The sequence below is a fragment of the Erythrolamprus reginae genome, chromosome 6 (assembly GCF_031021105.1).
Source record: "Erythrolamprus reginae isolate rEryReg1 chromosome 6, rEryReg1.hap1, whole genome shotgun sequence".
Taxonomy (NCBI): domain Eukaryota; kingdom Metazoa; phylum Chordata; class Lepidosauria; order Squamata; family Dipsadidae; genus Erythrolamprus; species Erythrolamprus reginae.
The window spans coordinates 60,215,739-60,240,091 of record NC_091955.1 but is presented as its reverse complement, the minus strand read 5'-3'; the positions used below and the strand labels follow the sequence as shown (position 1 = coordinate 60,240,091).

General features: G+C 34.1%; 1 protein-coding gene across 1 annotated transcript in view; it reads right to left on the bottom strand.

Moving 5' to 3' along the window:
• The window catches only part of ANO4 (anoctamin 4), a 92,121-nt gene that overhangs the window by 42,634 nt on the left and 25,134 nt on the right, over nt 1-24,353 (bottom strand). Inside the window, exons 5-13 of the mRNA XM_070754788.1 lie at nt 19,967-20,077; nt 17,122-17,258; nt 15,633-15,791; nt 12,780-12,880; nt 8,333-8,377; nt 6,126-6,257; nt 4,090-4,196; nt 2,429-2,484; nt 648-769 (exon numbers count right to left, since the gene is read on the bottom strand). Of these exons, the coding sequence (XP_070610889.1) occupies nt 648-769; nt 2,429-2,484; nt 4,090-4,196; nt 6,126-6,257; nt 8,333-8,377; nt 12,780-12,880; nt 15,633-15,791; nt 17,122-17,258; nt 19,967-20,077 (970 nt within the window). The remainder of the gene's footprint in view (nt 1-647; nt 770-2,428; nt 2,485-4,089; nt 4,197-6,125; nt 6,258-8,332; nt 8,378-12,779; nt 12,881-15,632; nt 15,792-17,121; nt 17,259-19,966; nt 20,078-24,353) is intronic.

Sequence of the window (24,353 nt, the reverse complement as noted above, 5' to 3'; positions counted from 1 at the left end):
AGTGTTTTGGGCTGTTTTTTTCACTTGGCTAGCCCTGGTAGAATTATTTATCAATAGAAAGGTAATTTTAACCAGTTAACAAATAACTATAAAAAGAGAAACAAGTAAATTTTCCCTCAAAAGGCTGGAAAAAGATCTCCAGTCAATATACCTTCTGTACATTTAATCGAACACACATCAGTTCCTGTGCTTCTGCTGTAAAACCACTTTAACCTGTTTGAAATTCTTCATTCCACTAATATAGTAGGTGCTAAAGGCTTTCAGGAATCATTTATCATATTCCTCTCTTAGTACCACAGTTCTTACAAGAACAACATCTGTCAGAGGAGGCCTTCCTAAATGAAATTTACCATGTTAACTATCATTTGATAAATACAAAAAATGTGTAATGACATATTACACTGTTTTGATATATATACATATGCAGATACAACACTTGTTTCATTCCACAGAGAAAGCAGCAATAGGATATATTTTTCAGTTTGTCGATGAAAAAGTAACAGGGTGGGTTAGTCTCCTGGAACTCACAAGAGTTCTTGAGAATTTTAAATACATACTGTGAACCATCTCAAATAAAACCTCAAAATACATTTCGGTATTTTAGGTTACCTACACATTCCCAACACAAATGATTTTTTAAGAATTACCGTATAAGATCCAAAGGTTGGTATTTATACCAAGCTCTCCATGAGGCCCAGCATTCATAAAGTAGATGCCTATGGTTTTCTGCCCCATGACTTCTTATGGAATTTTTACTTTTGTAACTACCCTAAAATACAAGTAAATAAAGAAAAATTAGTTAATAGATATTTATAAATATCCATGAATAATATTTTAGAGTATTAAATTCATAAATATAGATTTTATCACTGAAATTATCTGTTATCATTGGAATTATGATTAGCTTGTAATCTATACCATCTCAGAAAGTTAAGAATGAAGCTATACATCTGTAAACAATTTTCTGAGAATAAATCTTACTGAACACAATGGAGCTCATGCTTGAGTTGACCTCATATTTCAAAGAAGCATCTATAATTTTTGAAGTTTGCTTTGTAAGAATGGAGGTCTTTTTAGTTCCACATCTTAACTCAGTGTAAAAATAGGTGCAGTGTTCATAATGAAAGACTGAATTTGATATTTTGTAGTAAAGCTATACATGTTATAAAGTTAATCAAAGAGAGAAAATACTACAGTTATTACATATGTGTACAAACTTCCATTTCTTTTAAAATATGTAATTTTGCCCAACAATTACAGGAAACGTCTTTGTCTTATGACCATAATTGAGCTCAAAATTTATGTTGCTAAATGAGATATTTGTTAAGTGAATTTTGCCCTATTTTATGACCTTTTCTGCCACAATTGTTAACAGTTGTTAAGTTATTAATGTAGGTGTTAAGTGAACCTGGCTTCCTCGTTGATTTGCTTGTCAGAAAATCATAAAAGGTGATCACATGATAACGGGACACTGCAACCATCATAACTATGTCAATTGATAAGCTTCTGAATTTTGATCACATGACACGGGGGTACTGCAATTGTCATAAATGTGAAAGATAGCCATAAGTCATTTTCTTTAGTAATTTTTAGTAATTACATTTTGTTGTAATCTTGAGCCATCACAAAATGAACTATATAAGTTGAGGATTGCCTGTGAACAAAATTGAGCTAGGTTCACACAGAACAACTGTTTTTCATGTGCAATGTTATTAGACAAAAATATGGAAGGTCTGATGATTGGAAACTATTGTATATTGAGTTGTTAATTGCTGGTGTTATTGATTATAAATCTTGTACTTGCTGGATTATTTCTTCTGTAATGTCAGTAAGGCAAGCATCAGAATAACCTATTCATAAGCCTTTAATTTAATCAGGAGAAAATTTATTTGATTATATAGGTTCTAATTCTAATTCTTGCTTCCCAAAGTTTTGAATGCTTCAACACTGGATGTTTTTTAGAAGAAATTGGACAACCATTTATCTGAAATGATATAGGATTTCCTGACTGAACAGGGAGTTGAACTAGAAAAACTCCAGGGTCCCTTCCAACTCTATTATTTGGACATAATACCATTGCCCTGAAATTTCCATGGATGGTTCTGAATTTATATCAATTCATTCCCTCATTCATTGTTGACTTAAAAAGCTGTAGGTTACCTTTTATGAACATCATCTTCAGACATATTTACTTAAATATGAATTTATACACCAAACCTTTAAATTACTTTGTCTTTGACTTTTTAAATCATTATTTGTTGTGAATTCAAAGGCACATTTTTTGAAAAAAGAATCTGAAATTGCATTTCGTTTCATTTCCCAAATGAGATGACCTAAATGGGTTCTCTCCTTAACATAGTGAAAATCAGAATTGATGGACCACAATAAAGATGGGAAGTAGTTGGATTTTAAAAAATAAAAAGAATACCTCATGAAGAGGAAATGCAGCTTCATAGGAACCATTAGTAAGTAACCGATTAAGACCTAGAAATAGAAATATTTAACATGTAACAGAAAAAGCTGAAATGAATATAATATATTGCATCCAACATCCAATTACTCTAGTCAAATGTGCTTAAATTGAATCAATCAATCAATCAATCTAACATGACTGTGTATTCAAAGAGTGGGCAGTAGGTGTAAGATACAACTTGCAAATGGTATACACACATTTTAGTATTTTTTTCCTGAAAGTTTTTCTAAAAGGTACAAAAAGGAACAATTTTGGAAACTAATAATTATATCAAGAAATTTCATTTCATTTCATTTCATTTTATTGGATTTGTATGCCGCCCTTCTCCATAGACTCGGGGCGGCTAACAACAGTAATAAAAACAACGTGCGACAATCCAATACTAAAAACTAAAAACCCTTGATTTAAAACCAATCATACATACAAACGTACCATACATAAATTGTGGAAGCCGCGGGGAAAAGAATATCTTAATTCCCCCATGCCTGACGACACAGGTGGGTTTTAAGAAGCTTGCAGTAATACCTCGTCTTACGAACTTAATTGGTTCCGGGACGAGGCTCGTAAGGTGAAAAGTTTATAAGATGAAACAATGTTTCTCATAGGAATCAATGGAAAAGTGAATAATGCGTGCAAGCCCATTAGGAAAATCCAAAACATTAAGGCTTTAAAAAAAAAAAGCGGCAGGCAGACAAAGCTGAGGCAAACGGAGTGGGGGGAGGGACAGTGAGAGGTGGCAAGAAGTGGCAGTCCCAATGAAGCAAGGCGAAAAGAACCTCTCTTCATCTCCATGAGTCTTTGCCTCCCGTTTTTGTCCCCGCTACTCTGCTCATCTCCCCCACAACTTTCTCCTCTCTTGAGCTCCATGAGTTCCTGCCTCCCGTTTTTGCCCCCCCCACTGTGTTCATTTCCCACATGCAGTTTGGAAGGGGTGAGTTTGTCGCTGGGATTCAAAGCAGCGCTGGCAAAAATGAAGGGAATCCCAGCGAGGGGAGCCTCAGGGAAATCCCTGCAATGCAAGAACGGGCGCTTTGGCTGGCAACAGAAGTTCAGAGGCAGGGATTCCCAGGGAAATCCCAGCGCTTCGGGGCATCCCAGAGGCAGTGGCTTGGGTTCCTAAGGTGAAAATAGTTCGGAAGAAGAGGCAAAAAAATCTTAAACACCGGGTTCGTATCACGAAAAGTTCGTATGAAGAGGCGTTCTTAAGACGAGGTATCACTGTATTAATAGCCCTCATCTTACAACCACAATTGAGCCCAACATTTTTGTTAAGACAGACATTTGTTAAGTGAGTTTTGCCAAATTTTATTATCGTTCTTGCTACAGTTGTTAAGTAAATCACTGCAGTTGATAAATTAGTAACCCAGTTATTGCCGAATCTGGCTTCCCCTGGACTTTGCTTGTCAGAAGATCATAAAATGGGATCACATGACCTTCGGACGTAGCAATGATCATAAACATGAATGAGTTGCCAAGGATCTGAATTTTGATCACATGATCATGGGGATGCTATAAAGATTGCAATTGTGAAAAACAGTGCTGTTGTAACTTAGAATAAATGAACTATTATAAGTTGAAGATTACCTATACTGCAGCATCTCTTAACTCATGCTTACCGATTTTATTTTTTCCTTCTTCATATTTCACTCTTTGTAAAATATGATGAACAATTCTACTTCTTATAGCATTGTTAAAAAATGAGTCCTTATTGTGAATGATAAAGCTGTTTTGAAAATACAAGCAAGAAAATACAATTATTGTTTCTGGCAACTGAAAAGATCTCACTAATATTTCTGATAACAACAGTAAAACATAAAAAATATAAATAAATGAATCTTCTATAAAAGTTCTAGTCAACTGCACTATTTTTAAGAATATTGTAAATAAAAGCTATTGCTTATTAGAGCTTGTGGGATATATAGTCACTAAATCAGCTTCAATGATATTCTTTGTAAAATGAAAGGATTATACACATTTTATATTGTGAAGTAAGCAATGAATTTCCTTAACAATTCTATGCTAACCAAATTGGCCACTGAATCTTAAATCAATACCAAACTTGAATGAAAATGTATCATGTGATTCCTTAACAGATATGACAAGTCAACATTAAGGCTGTGCTTAGAATACAAAGGCAAAAAGGTGTTCCATTTCTTAAAGCTGCAGCTGCTTTAAGAAATAGTATCCTACACATACTGAAATACCTTTTTGCCTTCAAATCCAAAATATCTGGATTAGAAACATTTCAGAGTCGTTCAATCCTCACAGCAGTTAATATATAACCAAAGGTACCTGCAAGACATGGAAACAACTGAAATGCCTAGCATAAGACATGTGAATTATGGCAGGCCAACTGGATAGTGTACTTCGGGATTACAAAATGTCATTTTATTCACTTTTTGGACAAATTCTGTTTTTAAAATATTGAATACTAAAAATATTATATTTTCATTTGTTATATGGTAGACTCAGATAATGGTTGTTTAGATATCTGAAAGTGCTCTCAATGTGACATAAAAAGCAAAATAGATGTGCAGCACAAGGTCATATAAAAACTGCTTTGACTGCAGCTGGCAGTAAATCAGCCAATTAATTAATTTTGATTTATCTAGATTGGAAATGTTCTAGTTTACATTGGGTCAAATGTACTGATTTTCTGTAAGAAAATTTAGGCAACACATTTTTATGTAGATTGAGCCTGCTTTACTTTGCTATAATTCTTTCAGAACACTAAGATACAGTGTATGACATTATATCAAATAAAAATAGTTTTAAAATATCATATGTGTACTATATGGACCAGAAAGATGCTTAACTAATTTTCTTTTCCTATTGTGGTGGTAATGGTGATAATGATTAGTATAGAATTCAACATGAAATTTCCAAAAATAAGATAATTCAAAATTTATTTTCATATTGAAACATCTATTTACTTTCAAATATTATTTATTTGCTACAATTCATTCAAGCACTATTTTTTTTTTCATTTTCCATTTATGTACATCCTAAATATTGATAAAATAACAATGATGCAGTCTCTGGGCAAATGTAAGTTTCTGATGCTTGATGGCAAACTTGATCCTAGAAAAAAATCCCAACCACTGTACAATACAAATTTTCCAACTTTTTATTTTTAGAGATGATAGAAAAGTAAATGTTTCTATAAAATGGAATAAAATATATATCTTGATCAAGTTAGGGATCTCTTTATGTCAGAAAGTTATTTGTTCTTTTCATACATATAATGAAAACCCATAAATGCCATTGTTATTGCTGTTAAAAAAAAAGAATTATGAACATTGCAGAAGATTATAAGCATTTAAGTAGATCAACTATCTCAGCATTTTATTTTGGTATTTACTTCATAATTGATGTGTTGATGTTATGTTGTATGCTCCATTTTATATGGAGAAGTTGGATCAAAGCATAATGAAACAAACAGAACTAAATACATTGCTAGCCTAGTGTTTTTATTTAGCTATTGTGCACCCAGCAAATACTTAGATGGTGTAGGATAAGTAGGCTTTATTAGTATATGTTAAGGAAGATTCAGAATTCAGCATTTGAAAAATTCTCAAGCATTAATATCCCATTTTTCATGGAAATATAAATATTTCCCCTTTCACATTTGCCTTTTTAAAATAACACTCACTGATGAATTCTTTGTTGACTGAATGGAGCCGTGTAGCAGTCATTTTCCTCCAAATCTGGCAGTCTTTCCTTGTCCAAACTCATTGGCTTTCTAGGTAACCATCCTCGAAACCTGCTTAATTGGTTCTCAATTCTGCAGATGAGAGAGAAGGCAAACTTAACAATACCGATACATTTAAGTGGAAATAAGCACTTTCTATACATAAACATTTTATGGATGCAAGGGATATTAAATTAAATAATTTTCTAGACATTAATCACAATTAACCCTGGGCAACTAACTCTGCCATGACTAAACAGACTACAGTGTTCCCTCGATTTTCGCAGGGGATGCGTTCCGAGATCTCCCGCGAAAGTCGAATTTCCGCGAAGTAGAGATGCGGAAGTAAATACACTATTTTTGGCTATGAACAGTATCACAAGCCTTCCCTTAACACTTTAAACCCCTAAACTGCAATTTCTCATTCCCTTAGCAACCATTTAGATTATTACTCACCATGTTTATTTATTAAAGTTTATTAAAAAAAAAATTATTAAAGGCGGACAAAAGTTTAGCGATGACGTATGATGTCATCGGGCAGGAAAAACTGTGGTATAGGGTGGGGAAAACGCAAAATATTTAATTAATATTTTTGAAAAACCGTGGTATAGCCGTTTCGCGAAGTTCGAACCCGCGAAAATCGAGGGACCACTGTATACCTATGTGTGTATTCAATCTATATATATAAAAAAACTGTCAATCTGGCTTGTTTCATAATATGTAGCATGGGGGATTCTTCAGATACATCTCTTCAAATCACATCTTTGCTTTGACAAAGATTTTGAGAAGGAAGCAAAGGAATGAAGCATTTAGATTTCTTTCCCTTTTAAGTGTCTCAGTTCAAAAAGCTAGTAAGAGCTTTAGAGATTGTAGCAAATAAGAAAAGATCCTATGGCAATAATTTCAGGATGCTTTAGCCACTAACCTTTAGCACAAAATTTCTATATGGACCGTTTATTAGCAATTTTATTTTCAAAAGGTTTAATTCTTTGATTAAAAATTTAATCTTATCTGAAAAACTGAATGAAATACAATAACAACTTCCTAGAATCATTATGAAAGCTTCTGATAGCAGAAATTTAGGGAAAAGATTTAACTGCCATTTTCTTCCTACTCATGTGTCACAAAAAGAGCTTTTAAAAAAACACTGCTATCTTAATTTGTTTCAAACGTACTTTTTTGGTCCAGCTACGTGATTATGGAAAGCTAAAGTCTAGAACATACTTGTGATTGTCTGAATATTTATTCCTAGCTGAAACATTTTATTTTTATTCTTATTTATCATTCTTTTGTAGAATATTTCATATTATTATTTGGAGAATACTCTGTGAAATATATTTACTTTCATCATAATTTATTTTACAAATAAGTTGTGTCTTGTTTAGCTTTATTATATATTCAGTGACTCTTTGAGGTAAAATTGTTTAACAGATTATTTGTTAATTGCTTTTATATATTATGCTTTCAATCATAAAACTTTGGTTTCTTAATAGGAGGAATAAAATAACAAAATTAAGATGCACAATGGAAATTATCTTCGGAGAGGGGCGGCATACAAATCTAATAAATAAATCAATAAACAAACAAACAAACAAATAATTTTGCTAAAAGTGAAAAGCAGATACAACAGCTCCATTTTATCTTAGGAACCAGATGGAAGAAAAAGTACTAAACCTAATCTCTATCTACAAAGATGTTAGTAGCGCAAGCAACTGTATTCCCTGTGACAAGCCATTGAAGTGAAAGTTGGAGTCTGAAAAAGCAGGATACAAAAAGTACAGATTCTCCTTGCCTTATGACTTTATGGGCCATTTCCAGCCTCTGGAGGCTTCAGGAAAGCCTGCTAGGCCCAAAATAGGGTGTGTGGGGTCATCCGTGCATGTGGGGGGGCAGCATGGGGCATGCGCACACGTACGCACTATTGCACGCTTTCGGCACCCGAGGAAAAAAAAAGTTAGCCATCACTATTATAGACTTTTAAGTTAATGAAGTGTTATATAAATATTATCACCATATTTGAGAAATAAAGTGATAATGCCTAGAAGAGCTCAATTTAAAAATATATTTGTAATTACTTCTTTTATAGAAACAATAGTTTAGGTTTTTCTTCTGTGATTTAACTTTTTGATTAAACTGAATTTCCCCAAAATAAAACAAAACCGACTAACTTGTTCAGGATCTTGTAACGTCGATGCAGGTAATAGATTTTTCTCCTGGAAGAACAGCAAAAATGAAGCCAGTCGAGAAGAAAACCCATCGTCAGTTACAGTATGAACTAGCAAGGAAGGAAAGGAGATTGAAGATAGAATCCTGTAAGAGGTGAAGAAGAAACTAAAAAGAGATTAACAATTAGAACTATCAAAAACACCCATAACTTCTCTCTCACTTTCTCTCTGTGTTTGTATACATGCATGCAGGTTCGTTACTTTTTTTTACTCTTTCATGCACCTTGAAGCATTTTTTGGTTCAATGAATCATGAACCTGAAATGAAAAAAATGCTAAACTTTTATACTGGTAATAAAATGCTTTTGAGTATGAGAATATAAAAGAAAATTATTATAGTTATACATGCAATACATGATCAGGTGATGTTCGTGCTAGTGCAGTTTTGAAAATATTATATTCATGCACAATAGTATGATACTGAGGCATTTAGAATGTGTCTTCCCTACCAATTTTTATATCTCCTACATCTGTGATGTGAGTATGAGATTCTATTAATTAGAATGGCTTTTGCATTCTCCATTAGGAATGTGATGTAACAGATTCATGGACAATGCTACTAATTCAAATTAGCATTAGATGTAATTTTTAATGTATTTTTTATTCTGAATAGAAAGTAACACAATTGATGTTATGGGCTTAACTCAAGAGCAAAAAGCAACATAGTAGGGGTTTATTTACACTGCCACCTTGCCAAGTGACTATATGGCCAGCAACAGTTGTGGATTCTAAAACCCTTTACTACCAGTTTGTGTGCATGCTTAGAAGCATCCCAGGCAGGTGGGTGGAGTCTCCCAGCGCTACCGGTTCTTAGAACCAGGCCAAACCGGGAGCAACTTACCACTGGCCAGCAACCATATTGAGGGCATGAATAAAGGTCACTGCTTTGTACTCTCCCTTCCCCCTTTCCCACTATTCCACAATGCATCCTCTGGACATTCTTCTCACTCTCATCCTTTCTTGCTCCTTATCGCCTGCTTTTTCAATTCAAACATTGCTGTCTGGTTTGCTCATTGTGTTTTAATTTATTCTAAGCCAACACTTAATTTTGACTAATTGTCTTGCAGAGACAGGATCATTCCATCAAGTGGGTAAATGTTGGTTGCCTTGGATGCATTTTTGGAGTTATAGCCAAAAGATGATGAAAAAAATGCACTGATACATTTATTAAAAACAAAAATAAAGTCCAGTTGAAAAATCCCTCGGGTGGGGGGGAAGTCATTTAAAAAGCATTTCTGTTATGAACCAGCAACCATCTATATCTCATACAAATTGTGTCTCTTGCATTATTGCTGTGAGCCACCCCGAATCTACGGAGAGGGGCAGCATACAAATCTAATTAATAAAAATAAAAATAAAAATAAAAATAAAAATAAAAATAAAAATAAAAATAAAAATAATAATAATAATAATAATAATAATAATAATAATAATAATAATAATAGTTCTGAAACTACTCGAGTTAGAGATCTACAGTGTGGCAATATAGTTTTTTATTTCAGTGTTGATTATTGTATGTATGTGTATGTATATGTGTATGTAGGATATCTATGCACACTGTATATTCATAGTCACTCTTCATTTAACAACTATCTTACTCATGTGACTATGATCACAAATATGATTTTAATAAATGGTATAACAAAATTCATTTTTCAACAATGTGTGCGTTTAAAACTAAAGTTTGTGTATCTGACAACAATACATGCTGGAGTCTCTCTCTCCCTTTCTTTCTGTCACATGTTCTTGTAGCAACCATTTTAATTAAGAACATGGTCATTGGAATGAAATGCAGTCATTAAACAAGAAGCGGAGGTATATACCGGTACATTCAGTTTAGTATTCTATGCATTGGCAATAGAAAATAATTGGCTATTGCCTTTGGGAAAATGATTGGCAATTGCTTTTCTGATATAAAAAGTTAGGACATCTCAGCAGCATAATAATTGTCAAATGGCAGCCTGCATGTCAAAGGACCTCAGCTTCTCCAGATATTTATAAGCTGATCAGTAAAGCTGAACATGCTAGAAACAGAATGGATATGCCCCCAAACAACTGGCATTACAAATTATTTCTAGGTGCATTGGGATTAAAGTTACCATCTTCTTATACTGTAAATTTATTGGCAGCTATAGTCCAACACATTTAGATTGCATAGCTAGACTGAAGAAAGTTGCTTTAGGAACACAGTGAAAGAAATTCTCTATTCCTGTTGCAGAGGTGATATGGAATTCTGCTCAATTAAGATTTAATTTAAAATAAAATTATAAAATTGACAATGGTCCAACTGTATTAACAATAGGTCTTAAGCTTCAAAAAAAATACCTCATTACTTTAAGGGAAATATTATTAAGAAAATTGAGGTGATATTTTTCATAGGGATTAAGAATTGTTGGATTTTGAAATCTATAAGAACATTACATGCTTAACTTAGCTAAGACTTTGGTTATTAGAAGTAGAAATGTCTTTTGTTTTTGGATGTCAGAATTGCCAATGGAAAGGAAAAGCTGCATAATTCGCTTATGAAATTCACTACAATAATGTGAGATGATAGCTACTTCAATAGGTCCTATGCAGGAGAACAATTTGCAGAACAAAACCAATTGAAGGACAACATTGAGCAGAGAGATCTCATATTTGTTGGGCCTGTTCAGTTTCAACACATTACTTGTCTTTTCTAATCTAGTGTTGTATTATAGAGATCTTATCATTTGGGAAACTTGGTAGAACTAAAGAAACTTAGTGTCACATAGGAACCATGTATGCCCATATTCATGAATACATGCATCATAATTCAGCAACTGAATTATCAAGAGAAAAAGCAGTAGAAAATGGACACTACTTTCATATTCTTTTCATAAATTTTCCAAAGCACATTATGCATTCTTTTAAGATCATTTATCTTTTTCTTAAAGAATGCTGGAAGCAGAATGCTAGCCATAAAGCATTTTGGTCAGCATTAAATTTATATACATACACACTTTATTACTCAAACTTTTTTTAGAATTAAGTTTACAGCTTACAAAGAAAATTCAATCAATGCTGAAATCATTACAGTTCAATTAACAATTACATTAGGGAGTTAAAAATTTAAAAATCATGCTTTGTCATTAGCCTCACATATTAATACCTATTTAGAACATAATTAGATCAGAAAATTTTACATAGTAAGAATTTAATTTATATTTATTTATAGTATCCTTTGTAAAATCAAATATCTTTTAGAACACTCATATAAATCTATAGAGTGACAGATGAACTAAGTTATGTGTTATGCTATGTTACATTATGTTACTATTAACCTCTTTATGTGTTATATTATGTTACTATTAACTGCTTTATGCTACTGTAACACATGCCTAATGTACAGTGGTACCTCTACCTAAGAAAGCCTCTACTTACGAGCTTTTCTAGATAAGACCTGGGTGTTCAAGATTCTTTTGCTCTTCTCAAGAACCATTTTCCACTTACAAACCCGAGCCTCAGAAACTGTAACCGAAAAAGGCAGGGAGAAGTCTCCATGGGGCCTCTCTAGGAATCTCCTAGGAGGAAACAGGGCTGGAAAAGGAGGGGGAAAGCCTCTGTGGGGCCTCTCTAGGAATCTCCTGATAGGAAACAGGGCTGGAAAAAGCAGAGAGAAACCTCCATGGGGTCTCTCTAGGAATCTCCTGGGAGGAAACAGGGCTTCCATCCTCCCTGTGGTTTCCCCAACCGCACACATTATTTGCTTTTACATTGATTCCTTTGGGAAAAATTGCTTCTTCTTACAAACTTACAAACTTTTCTACTTAAGAACCTGATCACGAAACGAATTATACGAATATATCACGAAACTGTATCTTGATATACCACATTTCTAACAATATGATATAGGAATCAGTTTTAGTCAATTACAATTTTTGTGATATATTCAATTTTAGAAAAATCTACAGTTAAATATATCAAAATTATAATTATATATTGTTAACTGTAGATTATTATCACATCACATTTTAATAATTCTTCGTCTATAAACAATAAATATTTAATTTCTCCCATCTGAATTCTTGAATGTTTAGGTGAACTTTGTTTCTAATAATGCATGTTTCATTATAGCTGATCATAGCTGATCAATATGCCGAAAGGTTCTGACAAACTGGTACTCAGAAGTTTGTTTCCTTTCATTGACTGCAAAGAAGACCCTTTAAAAAACAGAAGGCATGATTTGGCCTCTAGTAATGAAGGGTCTAAAGGACAGAATGCCCCATGAAACTAGTTGCACTGCAGAATATATCATATTAAGTCAAAGTCAAAACTAAATGAAAATTGCAGTTGAACCATAATTATTTCAACAGAATCATATTCGCATCAATTTCATGTTCATTTTTCACTATTATTGTAGTTAAACCTACCTGAAAGGCATTCTTACATTCATAAGTTCTGCAAATTTTCCCAGGACTTCCCAAGGGGCATGCAACTTCACAAAGATGATATCACTGTTTGATACAGATGACTGCAACAGATAAAAGATAATAAGTTAAATTCCTATTTGTAAAAATGTAATTTTTTATTTTAAAACCTCTGTAAACCTTGGGAATCGCCCAATTCTCCTGATGCTTTTTTTCTCATTACTAATATGATAAATTATTCCGAAGCACAAGAAAAGATCTGAACAGGGGAAAGGCCCGTTTTAGTGCAGAAACCATTTAGAAAGCAGGAAATGATGACTCTGGAAAAATTAAACAGGATTGTCCCTCAAAATACAGTAAACTGAATTTAAAAATGATATATTGCTTAAAAATCACAGAATATTTTAAAAATAATTCTCAAATATTTTCTTAATAGAAAGTTAAGAGTGTAAAAGGCCACAAAATATGAGTAATCATTTAAGACTAAAGACGACTCTACTTCAAGTGTTTCATTCCCAGACCCATTAATGAAATACTGTATATGAAAATCCCATTCAGAACCACCTTTCTGCAAAGTTAGAGATGCAAGTTGTAGAATACCAAAGAGCTTAGCATAATGTTTGTAAATCAGTTTTAGCATAGTTAAAATATTTTTGTGTTTTCCAACTTATGAATTTGCAATTCATTCATAACTTGATTGCAGAATAGTATTGAAATTAGTACATATTCAATATGTCTGTGATATAGGTTTGTATGAAACATCTTTCAAAGGTGCTTCATAAAACATCAAATCCACTAACTCTTAGGCATACTGGCTTTCTTTGCATTTGCTCCAAGTCTCCTAACTGGAGCAAGAAAAACCGATTGGAACTATAATTGCTTTTCAACTGATCAGATTTACACTTGAATTATCTAGTTATCATGCAGTTATAGGAATATTCAGGTTTGTAAAATGTATATAGCCTTATACAAGTTTTTAATAAAGCAAAACACAAAACCATAAAGTTAGTGTTCATTGATTCAGTATAAAGTGCATATTACCTACATGAACAGCAGAGATATTGGTTTTGTGTTTGTGCTTTTTATAGTACCATACATTAGATTCCTGAAAGCTCTAGCCAGAAAGAGAATCAAGCACTAACTACATTTCTTTCTAATGTGTTTTAATTCATACTCTATTTATGAAGACCACAAATAGACAAGTGTGGTCAGCATATTTTAGAGGCTTTAATGGAATACAGATGAGGAATTAGACCCTTTCCAAGAAGGCAACAATCTAAGCCAAGTTGTTGTATACAGCATTTTGCAGTTTCAAAGCAATCTTTAAAGACAGATTCAGACTTTTTAAAAATGAGATGCTTTAATCTCTGGAAAACAGCCAAAGGCGGACTAAAACATTGATTTTGGAAAATTAAGGCGCTAGATGGACTTGAAAGAATATTTCCTGTGGGTGCCTAAAAATATATAAGACAATACATGAAGTCTTTCAAATCAGTTGTTTGATGAGAAAGCTTTGTTGACTGAAAAGCTTTGATGAGAAAGTTTTGTTGACTGGAAAATAAACAAGATGATAGGAAGAGAATGGAAGGCTGGCTATAGGGAACCAAAAGAGCAAAGGATTATTCTTGAAGGAGGACAGGCCCTTTATGGAACAACACTATTGGATTATTAAAAAAATTAAGGCTGTTTAGGAATAATGCACTCAGAAGTTACTTTCAAGATTGTTTAATATTATAGGAGAGAATATAGAAGAACAATAGATTTTATTGGATAAACAAAAATTGAGACTGCTATCAATTAGGAGCTGGAGTTTTTTTTAAAAAAAACTTTATTATAAAAGTGATATAGAAAAAGATGTGGTACAAATAAAGAATCATAGAGCTGGAAGGGATCTCAGATGTCCTCTAGTCCAAGCTCATTAACAGCTTTTGCCTTAAAAAGCTGAGAAAATTTACAAAGGCTAACCCTAAATATAACTTTATTTTGCTTTGTTTCTGTTGCATATTGTTGTGGTTAGCTCTGGCCCAGCTCCTGCCCAAGGAATGTGGAGGTGGATGTGGGGGAGACATCGAAGTCTCCTCTGACCAAGGAAGTGTGAATGACAGGGAAGAGGGGAGTTTGGCAGACAGCCCAGGAGGAGATCAGTCATCTGTATCATCCCTGGATTCTGAACAAGAATTAATGACACATCCACGCATGCGTAGAGTGATGCATAGGAGACAACAACTGAAGGATTGTTACAAGAGAAAAAGAGGCCACCTGTGGTTGGGTGGGACTGCTGTAATTAGTGCTACAGATAAAAGTGCAGCCTGGTGTTTTAGCCTCATGGCAGTTTATCTGATTCATTGTTTCGTCAAGATTGTGGTTTTTGATGTTCAGGATTGTGTGTGTGGACTCTCTGGACTTTAGAATTGGACTCAATTTCCCAGTTATTGGGTGAGCAATTGGACTGCATTTAACCTGTGCCTTGTGTGTACCAGAAAATCCCTTTGACGTTTAAAAAGGGAGCTGTTTCTGTTTTTCTGTTTTTGGGTTTTCCTTTTATCGTGTGGTGTGTGACTTCTTGGACTAATTACCCTGTAATTACGGGCGGTTGAGACACACCGGCAGAACACATATCAGATTTTATGTCCTGTTACTATATTTAGTTTCAAAGATGTGGCTTTTCTATCTTCATTTTGGATCAAGTTTTCAGTCAAATCCGGAAGCCACTGAATTAGATTGAGATGAATCAGGTCATTGCATAAAATCACTAGATTGTATTTAATCAATTATGTAGATCAATTAGTAACCTTCTTGAAATCAGCTACAAATTATAAATTGCAATGAAATACTCTTGCTTTCAGACCTCCCTACCTCTTTCTCCATCTGAAGTCCTTCTGCTCTAATATTTCTTTCAAATACTTCTCTTTTCTCTGCTTGCAAGTTAGATTTTCTATACACCAAGATATAGTCAATGTGACATTTTCCATCACTGAAATATAATCCACTGCATTTATTTTTTTCTGGAATATCCTGTAAAGGCAAATGGTACAGTTGTCAAATAAAAAAACCCAACACCACGACTAGTGGCTTTAACAGTTTTGGTAAGAAAAGGATTTCAGAATGAATATCTGAAAACTATACAGAACATATACTGTAAATATTCATAACATAGCATTGCATAGGATAGCATAGCATAGCATAACAAAGCAACATAACACTGAAAGAAGATTTATTAAATCACATAAAAAATTTCCATATAATCATGTCATATGTAGTTATGATCATCAGATTGTTGCACTCCTATTGCAGTTATTTTCTGAGTGTGTCTATTACATGTTTTCAAATTTTCATATTATCTGTCCCAGTAGTTGCTCTAACAGATAATAACTTGGATCCACTATATTTCAATTTTAAACTACTAATGACTTGCACTTTTTCAAAAGAAGCTGATACAGAATCTGTAGATTCTTTTGGAATTAGGACTCTTGCTGGAATAGAAGGTAGAAACAATGGTCTGTGCAGGAATACTTGGAATGCTTGACACAACTGTTTCTGAAAGAAAATGTTCTTGTAACTATCCCTCATCATCACACATTTGTAATGTGCTTTACTTTGGGCTACCTTTAAAAGGAAAGGCTGCCCTACATGGGAACTGCAACCAATCCAAAATAGTATGGCCCAGTTTTGGAAGTACTGTAGGCTTCCAAATACATTTTGCAGTGCTAGTCATTGCCTACAAGGCTTTTTACGTCTTTGGTCATTGACCTGCATAGGATTCCTTCCACTGAGTAGAATCTTCCAAGTGGCATATTCAATTTAGGAACATTTATTAATTGTTCCTCCTGCATGTATACATTAGTAGATGGTAACACAGAGGCAAGTTCCTCTGTAATCCTTTGGAATTCTTTTCCCATGAAGATACAATGGCTTCCCCCATATTTGTTTCAGAAACAATTAAAGATTATTTTTTTATCATATCTTCAGAAGATAAGATGAATACTGGTACTGTATTTATTTTGTTCCTGGAGGTTATGGTTTTCATGATTGGAGGTGAATATCCTATATTTGTTATTTTATTTTTAGTAGGCTGCATATTAATAATTTTAAATAAATATATATAATATGCTTGTTTGACTTTCTGTCACTCATATGACAAAGCAAATGTTTATTTTCAGCACAAGAATGAGCTATGCTTTTAGGGGAATCTGGGAGTATAATTTAGTAAAATAATACAATAATACAAGAATGATGAAAACACTGTGTGTAGAACACACAGCTCTAGCTGGAAAGTAAATTGAGAAGTAACCCAAAGCCACCAAAAGGAAATCCATAAATAAAATATTTGTATGCAATGTCTTACCTCTTCAATAGATTCCAACCTACTAGTATCATCTGAAGTACTAGTCAAGTTTCCATGGTGAAGTAAAGACTCATCATCTTTGGAAGAGTTTGTTATTTCTTCTAATTCATCAAAGATAATATTGACATCCTTAGCTACTAAAAACAGTGACAAAGAATTAAAACATTAGTGCTTTAAATAATAAAATGTCAACATTTTTAGGGTATCTTTTCAAAACTGACATGAATGAGCTCAGCACATCTGGTAGGAACAAGATCAGTCTGGCCTCTGAAATAATTATATAAGGTAAAATAATTATAATAATGTGTATCTATTATAATTATATTTGTTTATTTAGGGTATGGCATCTACAGAAGTCATGTAATCCCTGTTATACAAATAGCTGTATAAATTTAAATAACGCATCAGCAAATATATATGCATTACTATATTATACCACATACCATTATATATAGATAGATATATGTATACCCACCCAACACACACACACACACACATATATACACACACACACTCACAAATACAATGTGCATTGGCATCCTTCAGTCTTGAAAGACCATATAAATCACCAAAATATGGCACCATAAATTGCAATGGGATAGATGTTATAATTCGATATCTAAGGAAGCTAACTACCGTATATAACTGTTTCTGGTGTAGCTGCAATGACATTATCCATGTGCCTTGAAATTTCCTGAGAAGACATTCTTGAACTATATGTATTATCTTTGTTCTGTATCACAAACTCACTGCAGGTTCAGATTATAACAGATCAGGTTATACGAACAAGTAGAGCATCTTCAAAGTGGCAGTGATTCATACATAACAGTACATGCCCCGTGTTTTGACCTACAGTACAGTTTTTAAATTCATGATATATATTAGCAGCCATTTAACTTCTTAACATTTGACTGGAATTCCAATGTCTATTATTCACCTTTATATCCATTGTACAGAATCTAATTATTTTCCAAGTACTATGAGACATAAACCAATTTTCTGAAGAAAGCTTTAATGCTGTACCACAAAATATTGTCGAACTTTTACATTTGGCTAAGAAATATCTTCTACTGACTTGGTTTAAATGATGTAATAATATTTCAATTTATTTTTCACTCATGAAAGAAACAAAAAAGAAGCAAATAAATGATAAATATCTTATTTGCATTATCAAGTTGAGTTTGCTACATTTGTAAACCTTTTCATTCCCATCTCTAGATAATCTGCTCGAAATTTATTCATGCGTATTCAATAATTGCAATAAAAATGCCAGCTTGGAGTGTATGTACTATATATATATATATACAAACACCATTATTTTAGAGAAGTGAAAAATTAATCTTGTTTAGAGACAGATACATATATTGTAGCACACATACATACTATAGATATATAAAATATATACCTTATGTACACAATACAGAATATAGACATGTTGCTGTTAGTTGCAAAGTCTTGTCCGACCCATCGCAATCTTATGGAAAACGTTCTTCCAGGGCTTCCTGTCTTCTACCATCCTTTGGAGTCCATTTAAGCTCATGCCGGCTGCTTCAGTGACTCCAATCCAGCCACCACATTCTCTGTCGTCCCCTTCTTCTTTTGCCCTCAATCTTTCCCAGCACTAGGATCTTCTCATTAGGTGGCCAAAGTATTTGAGTTTCATCTTCAGGACATGGCCTTCTAGAGAGCAGCCAGGGTTGATTTCCTCTAGGATTGATCAGTTTGATCGCTTTGCAGTCCAGGGGGATCACACAAGTCTTCTCCAGTACCATAATTCTTTGGCGCTCAGCCTTTTTATGGTTCAACTTTCACAGTCATACATTGCAACTGGGAAAACCATAGCTTTGAACTATACATGCTGGCAGGGTGATGTCTTTGCTTTTAAGTATGCTGTCATACCTTTCTTCCCCAATTGCAGTGATCTTGGAGCCCAGGAAAATAAAATCTGTCAGTGGTATATTTGAGGTTGCTGATATTTCTCCCGACAATCTTAATTCCAATTTTTGTTTAATCTAGCCCCGCCTTTCTCATGATGTGCTCTGAATATAAGGCAGGGCAACAATATGCTGCTTTGCTGGGCTCCTTTTCCAATTTGAACCAATCAGTAGTTTCGTGTCCAGTTCTCACTGTTGCTTCTTTACCCGCATATAGGTTTCTCAAGAGACACATAAGATGGTCTGGTATTGCCATCTCTTTAAGAACTTACCACAATTTCTTGTGATCCACACAATCAATCTCTAATCTTGTGGCCCCTGTTGAGTTTTCCAAATTGGCTGGAAAATTGAGTGTAGCACTTTTACTGTATTTTCTTTTAAGATTTTGAATAGCTCAGCTGGGATACTGTCACCTCCAATAGCTTTGCTGTTGCTCGGATTTCCTAAAGTCCATTTGACTTCATATTCTAGGACAGTGGTGGCGAACCTATGGCACGGGTACCACAGGTGGAACGCTGAGCCATATCTGCTGCCACACAAGCTGTTGCCCTAGCTCATCTCTAATGTGCATGTGTGTGCCAACCTGCTGATTTTTGGCTCGCATGGAGGCTCTGGGAGGGCGTTTGTGGCTTCCAAAGTGCTTCTGGAGGGATGGGGGAGAGCGTTTTTACCTTCCCCTGGCTCCAGGGAAGCTTATTGGGCCTACCAGGACTTGAGAAATAGACCGTTTCCGGCCTCCAGAAGGCCTCTGGAGTGGTGGGTAAAGCTGTTTTTGCCCTCCCCAGGCATTAAATTATGGGTGTAGCATTAGCGCATGTACATGCTGTTTTGGCACCAGAGGAAAAAAAGGATCACCATCACTGACCTATATGAACACATATTATATAATTAAGACTGACAAAATAACTTACTTTCTTGTATTGCATTAAGAATCTCTGAAAAGTCCACATGTGTCTTCTGAGCATCAGGTCTTATTGGTATTTGTGTTTCTAGCTCACAACCATGATATTGCCGCCTTCCATCTAAAGAAATTAAAGAGAATTGGGTGGAGTTTGCAACAATTTAGTAGTGACTTCAACAGCAATGAATGGAAAAGGTACCATAGCAGCAACTACTATTTTTGGTATTTATTTTTCTATACATAATAGTACAGGGAAATATCAGTCCAACAAACAATTCAATTACAATATATTTCTCACTCCCAGTGACATACCTGGATCAAAACAACATGTAAAATTAAGTCACGTCACAAATATCATGATTATCAACTTGTGTCATAATATATTTTGTTCAAATTTGTATGAAGTACTGTAATTACATACATATTATTATTTGCCCTCCTTACCTCTCCATAGACATTTGTTCTCATCGGCTACTTAGAAAGTGACAAAATATTTAACTAACTACATTTGCATATTAAATTGCTGTTTCAAAGCACATCCCTTTAGCCAGGGAATATTGTTTAGCTTTTGTTTGCCAAAAATATATCAAAATGTAGCATTACAATATACAGTTCAGAAATTAATTTGAACCAGTAAAAATTGTAGTACTTAATTTTACAAAACATAGCAGAGGCAAAATTATCTGTTTTCCAAATTTTATTATTGATAATAATAATAATAATAATAAATAAATAATAATAATAATTAATAAATAATAAACTAATAAATAACTCTTTTTAACATAAATTGTTAAAACTGCACATGTGAAAAGATGTATTTGATATATTGAACTTATTGAAACTGGATTCACTACCGGTAATAGCCATTAGTTCAGAATTCAGTAAAATCATAAAAGAGCTATGACAATATTGGCTGCTTGAAATTTAATTTTTTGGTATTATGCGCAAGCAGATACATAGGATGATTGGCAGCTATCACTTTCATTGTTACTGTGCTTGTTATCTTCTAAGACATTTTTAAGGAAAACTCTATAGATAATGTAATGCAGTTGCTGAAAGATTAATTTATGTTCTATTAATTTCTATTGAAAAATTAATAAATTATTTTTGTATTATTTATTTATTTAATTGGATTTATCCACGGCAAGAAATACTCTTCATTATTCATAAACAGTTTATGATAACAATTCAATTGCTACTGAAAACTGAAAAAGAAATAAAGATTTTTTAAATACTTTTTTTGAGTACCATTTGTTGGGGGTCAAGAGAAAGGGAGGGTTTTGCCTTCTCTTTCTGCTCAAGATCCCCACGTACAATGGGTGGGCCATTTGTGACACAGAATGCTGGACTCAATGGGCTTTGGACTGATTCAGCATGGTTCTTCTTATGTTCTTATTATCTGACTCAGTTACAAAATGATGTAACTCAGTCACATTATATTTTATTACTAGTTATTAGCAGTTGTTATGAGCAGTTCTATTCATTGGGAGTGTTCAAAACATGCTGTCCTTTAATAATTTTTATTTTTTTATAAATGTTGCATTATAGTATTATCATTGTTTTGCATAAGATGTGGACATAGGATGAGAAATAATTAATTGCAGAAAAAGAAATGTACTCTTTTTCAGTGAGATAAACTATAGCAACATTTGGAATAGGCATTCCATCCAACTGCTGAATCCAAATGTTTTCCATACTAAAACTAGCATACTTTCCATATTTAGACGCGCAACTAAAATATGCTTCCTGATAACTGCATACTTAACTGTCCAGCATTCTTACAGCAATGTTTATCCCAAGCCAAACTTTCAACACAGTTGTAAATGCACATTTTGCCAGATGGGCTAAATAAGGCAACATTTCTGTTTCTTGCCTTTTCTTTTCTCCTTTACAGTTCGTACCAGCAGCATATCTCCTAGCAATAGAAGAGGTGGACTTCCAACAGGGCTTTCCCCACCATTACCTCTATGCAAGATTTGGGTAATGGGAATGCTGCCTACATTTGATGTTTCAAATCATAATTGTGATAGAGGAGAATATTTATACCTCAGGATTGAAATGAGGGGTTCCTGGTACTCTCTAAGCTTGGTTGTTTTCTTATAGATGTTTCATTATCCAAACTAGGTAATATCATCAGTGCAATAATTTGGGTAATGAAATATCAGCAAGAAAACAGAGGGCACCAAAAACTCCTCAATCATAATGGCATTATGGAATATGTCAAAATTGGATGAAATCAACAGGCAAAGCTCATCCTTCTTCCAGGTTTGATTTAAATATGTTCAAGGTCTTTTAAATAAACTTATTGAGCTTAAGATTTCCCCCACTTCCTATCCCTTATGTTATGGGCATTATTATGAAAATGTCATAGAAAATAAAGAATGACCAGTTTTTCCAGTTGTAACATATAGTTCTGAAAGTTGGGCCATCCAAAGGCTGATTATTTTTTTTAAAAAAAGTCTTTGGACTATGGTATTGCAGAAAACAGTTGAGAATACATTGGACAAAAAGAGTGAATAATTGAATATTAAATGAAGTAAAACTAGACCAATCAATGAAATACTAAACTTATACATTTATGTGCAGGGAAGAGTTACTGGAGAAGTTTCTTGGGGAAATCTAGGGCAGTTGAAAAAGAGATTGATGGAATATTATCAATGATGACAAAAGCACAAATGTACAAAGAAATAGTTACTGACAGACAACCCTTGTGAAATGATGCCCATTGGATTATTACAACCGAACGGTGGCAAACGTATAATTGGTTAAAATGCCAAAATAATCTGTATAAAAGAGTTATTCAAATTTGGCATAAAGGGAGTGTTTAACTCTTATACATTTTAGTATAGGGTGAGACTACACGCATGAAAAAGGTAAAATGATTGGCCATTATTTAGGCAGACATCTTAGAACAGTGATGGTGAATCTATGGCATGGTGGCATGTGGAGCCATATCTGAGGGCAGGCGAGGCATTGCCCTATGTCAGCTCCAGCATGCATGTGCGTGCTAGTCAGCTGATTATTGGCCTTCTTTTCAGCTGTTTTCGCTCTCCCCAGGCTTCAAGAAAGCCTCCTGAACCCCAGGGAAAGTGAAAAACAGTCCAACAGGCCTACTGGAAGTTTGGAAGCATGCACGGGGGGCAGCAGGGGGTTTGCACGCATGTATGGCAGGCGGTGCAGTGTGTGTGCAAATGTGCAGGGGGAGTGCTCTGTATTATGGGTGTGGGCACACATGCACATGGTATTGCGTGCACACACACACTTTTGGCACACAAGCCAAAACAGATTCACCATCACTGACTTAGGACATGTCTGAAAGTCAAGGATAATGGCATTTATGAGGGTTATTTTTTCTTTCTTCCACTGAAGCCAAAATCACAGGAAATGTAATATAAATATTAAATAGATAATGTATGGGAAGTAAATAATAGCAAAAGAACTAAACGTTCAGCATTTCCATACAAATATTAGGAAAAATTCCAGGAAGAAAGAAATTATTATCATTACCTATAACTATGACTAGAAACTACCATTTATGAAACAAAACTTTCTTACTATACCATACTATCCCTCATGTCAGTCCATGATGATTCAGAAGGTCACAAATTTGATCTAACCGAGAGCACAATTGTAATCCAGGTGAAATCAAGGAGAGAGAAAATTCCTTGGAAGCCTGATTTTCCACCAATATGTCAATAAATAGACACATTGACATCAACCCAGTCTTCCAATTGCTGAGAATGAAAGAACTGCATCAACCGTGATCCCGACCATTAACACAGCAACAAAATTGTCTCAAAAGAAATTGGACCTCTCAGTAACAACAGCTAGCCACTTATCAAACAAACTGAAACCAGACCATGATTCAGATGCACTCGGACAAACAACTCTAATCCTAATTTGCATCACACAGACAGTATTTAACTTTAGCCCAGCAATAACAGCCAGCCAATCAAACAAACAATCTGAAACCAGATCATGATTCAGAAATATCCAAACAAACAACATTCAGACTAATTTGCATCTCATAAAAAGATATTTAAAGACCCGAGTTCTAACAATTCAAAATGCATTGACAATGTCTCCTCAAATGGTGATGAAGCATCTACAACCAAATTGTCAAGCTCCCAGCTCAAACCAACAGCCTAATTACCAACCCAAGCTACTAATATTCAAACACATTTCAAAATGTTCTTAAGTCTAGCCTCCTCTTCCAATTTTCGCACTGGTGATATAGGGAGTGTTTAGAAATAAATGTATCAGTTATTGGAAACAGGATTATGAGATTTCAGGAGGTTTCAGATTTAGATTTAATTGATTTTTGACAAGGCTCATTTTCATTCATAAATTTGTTGGATGAATGCAAAACATACCACATGCTTCGTAAGCAAAGGTAG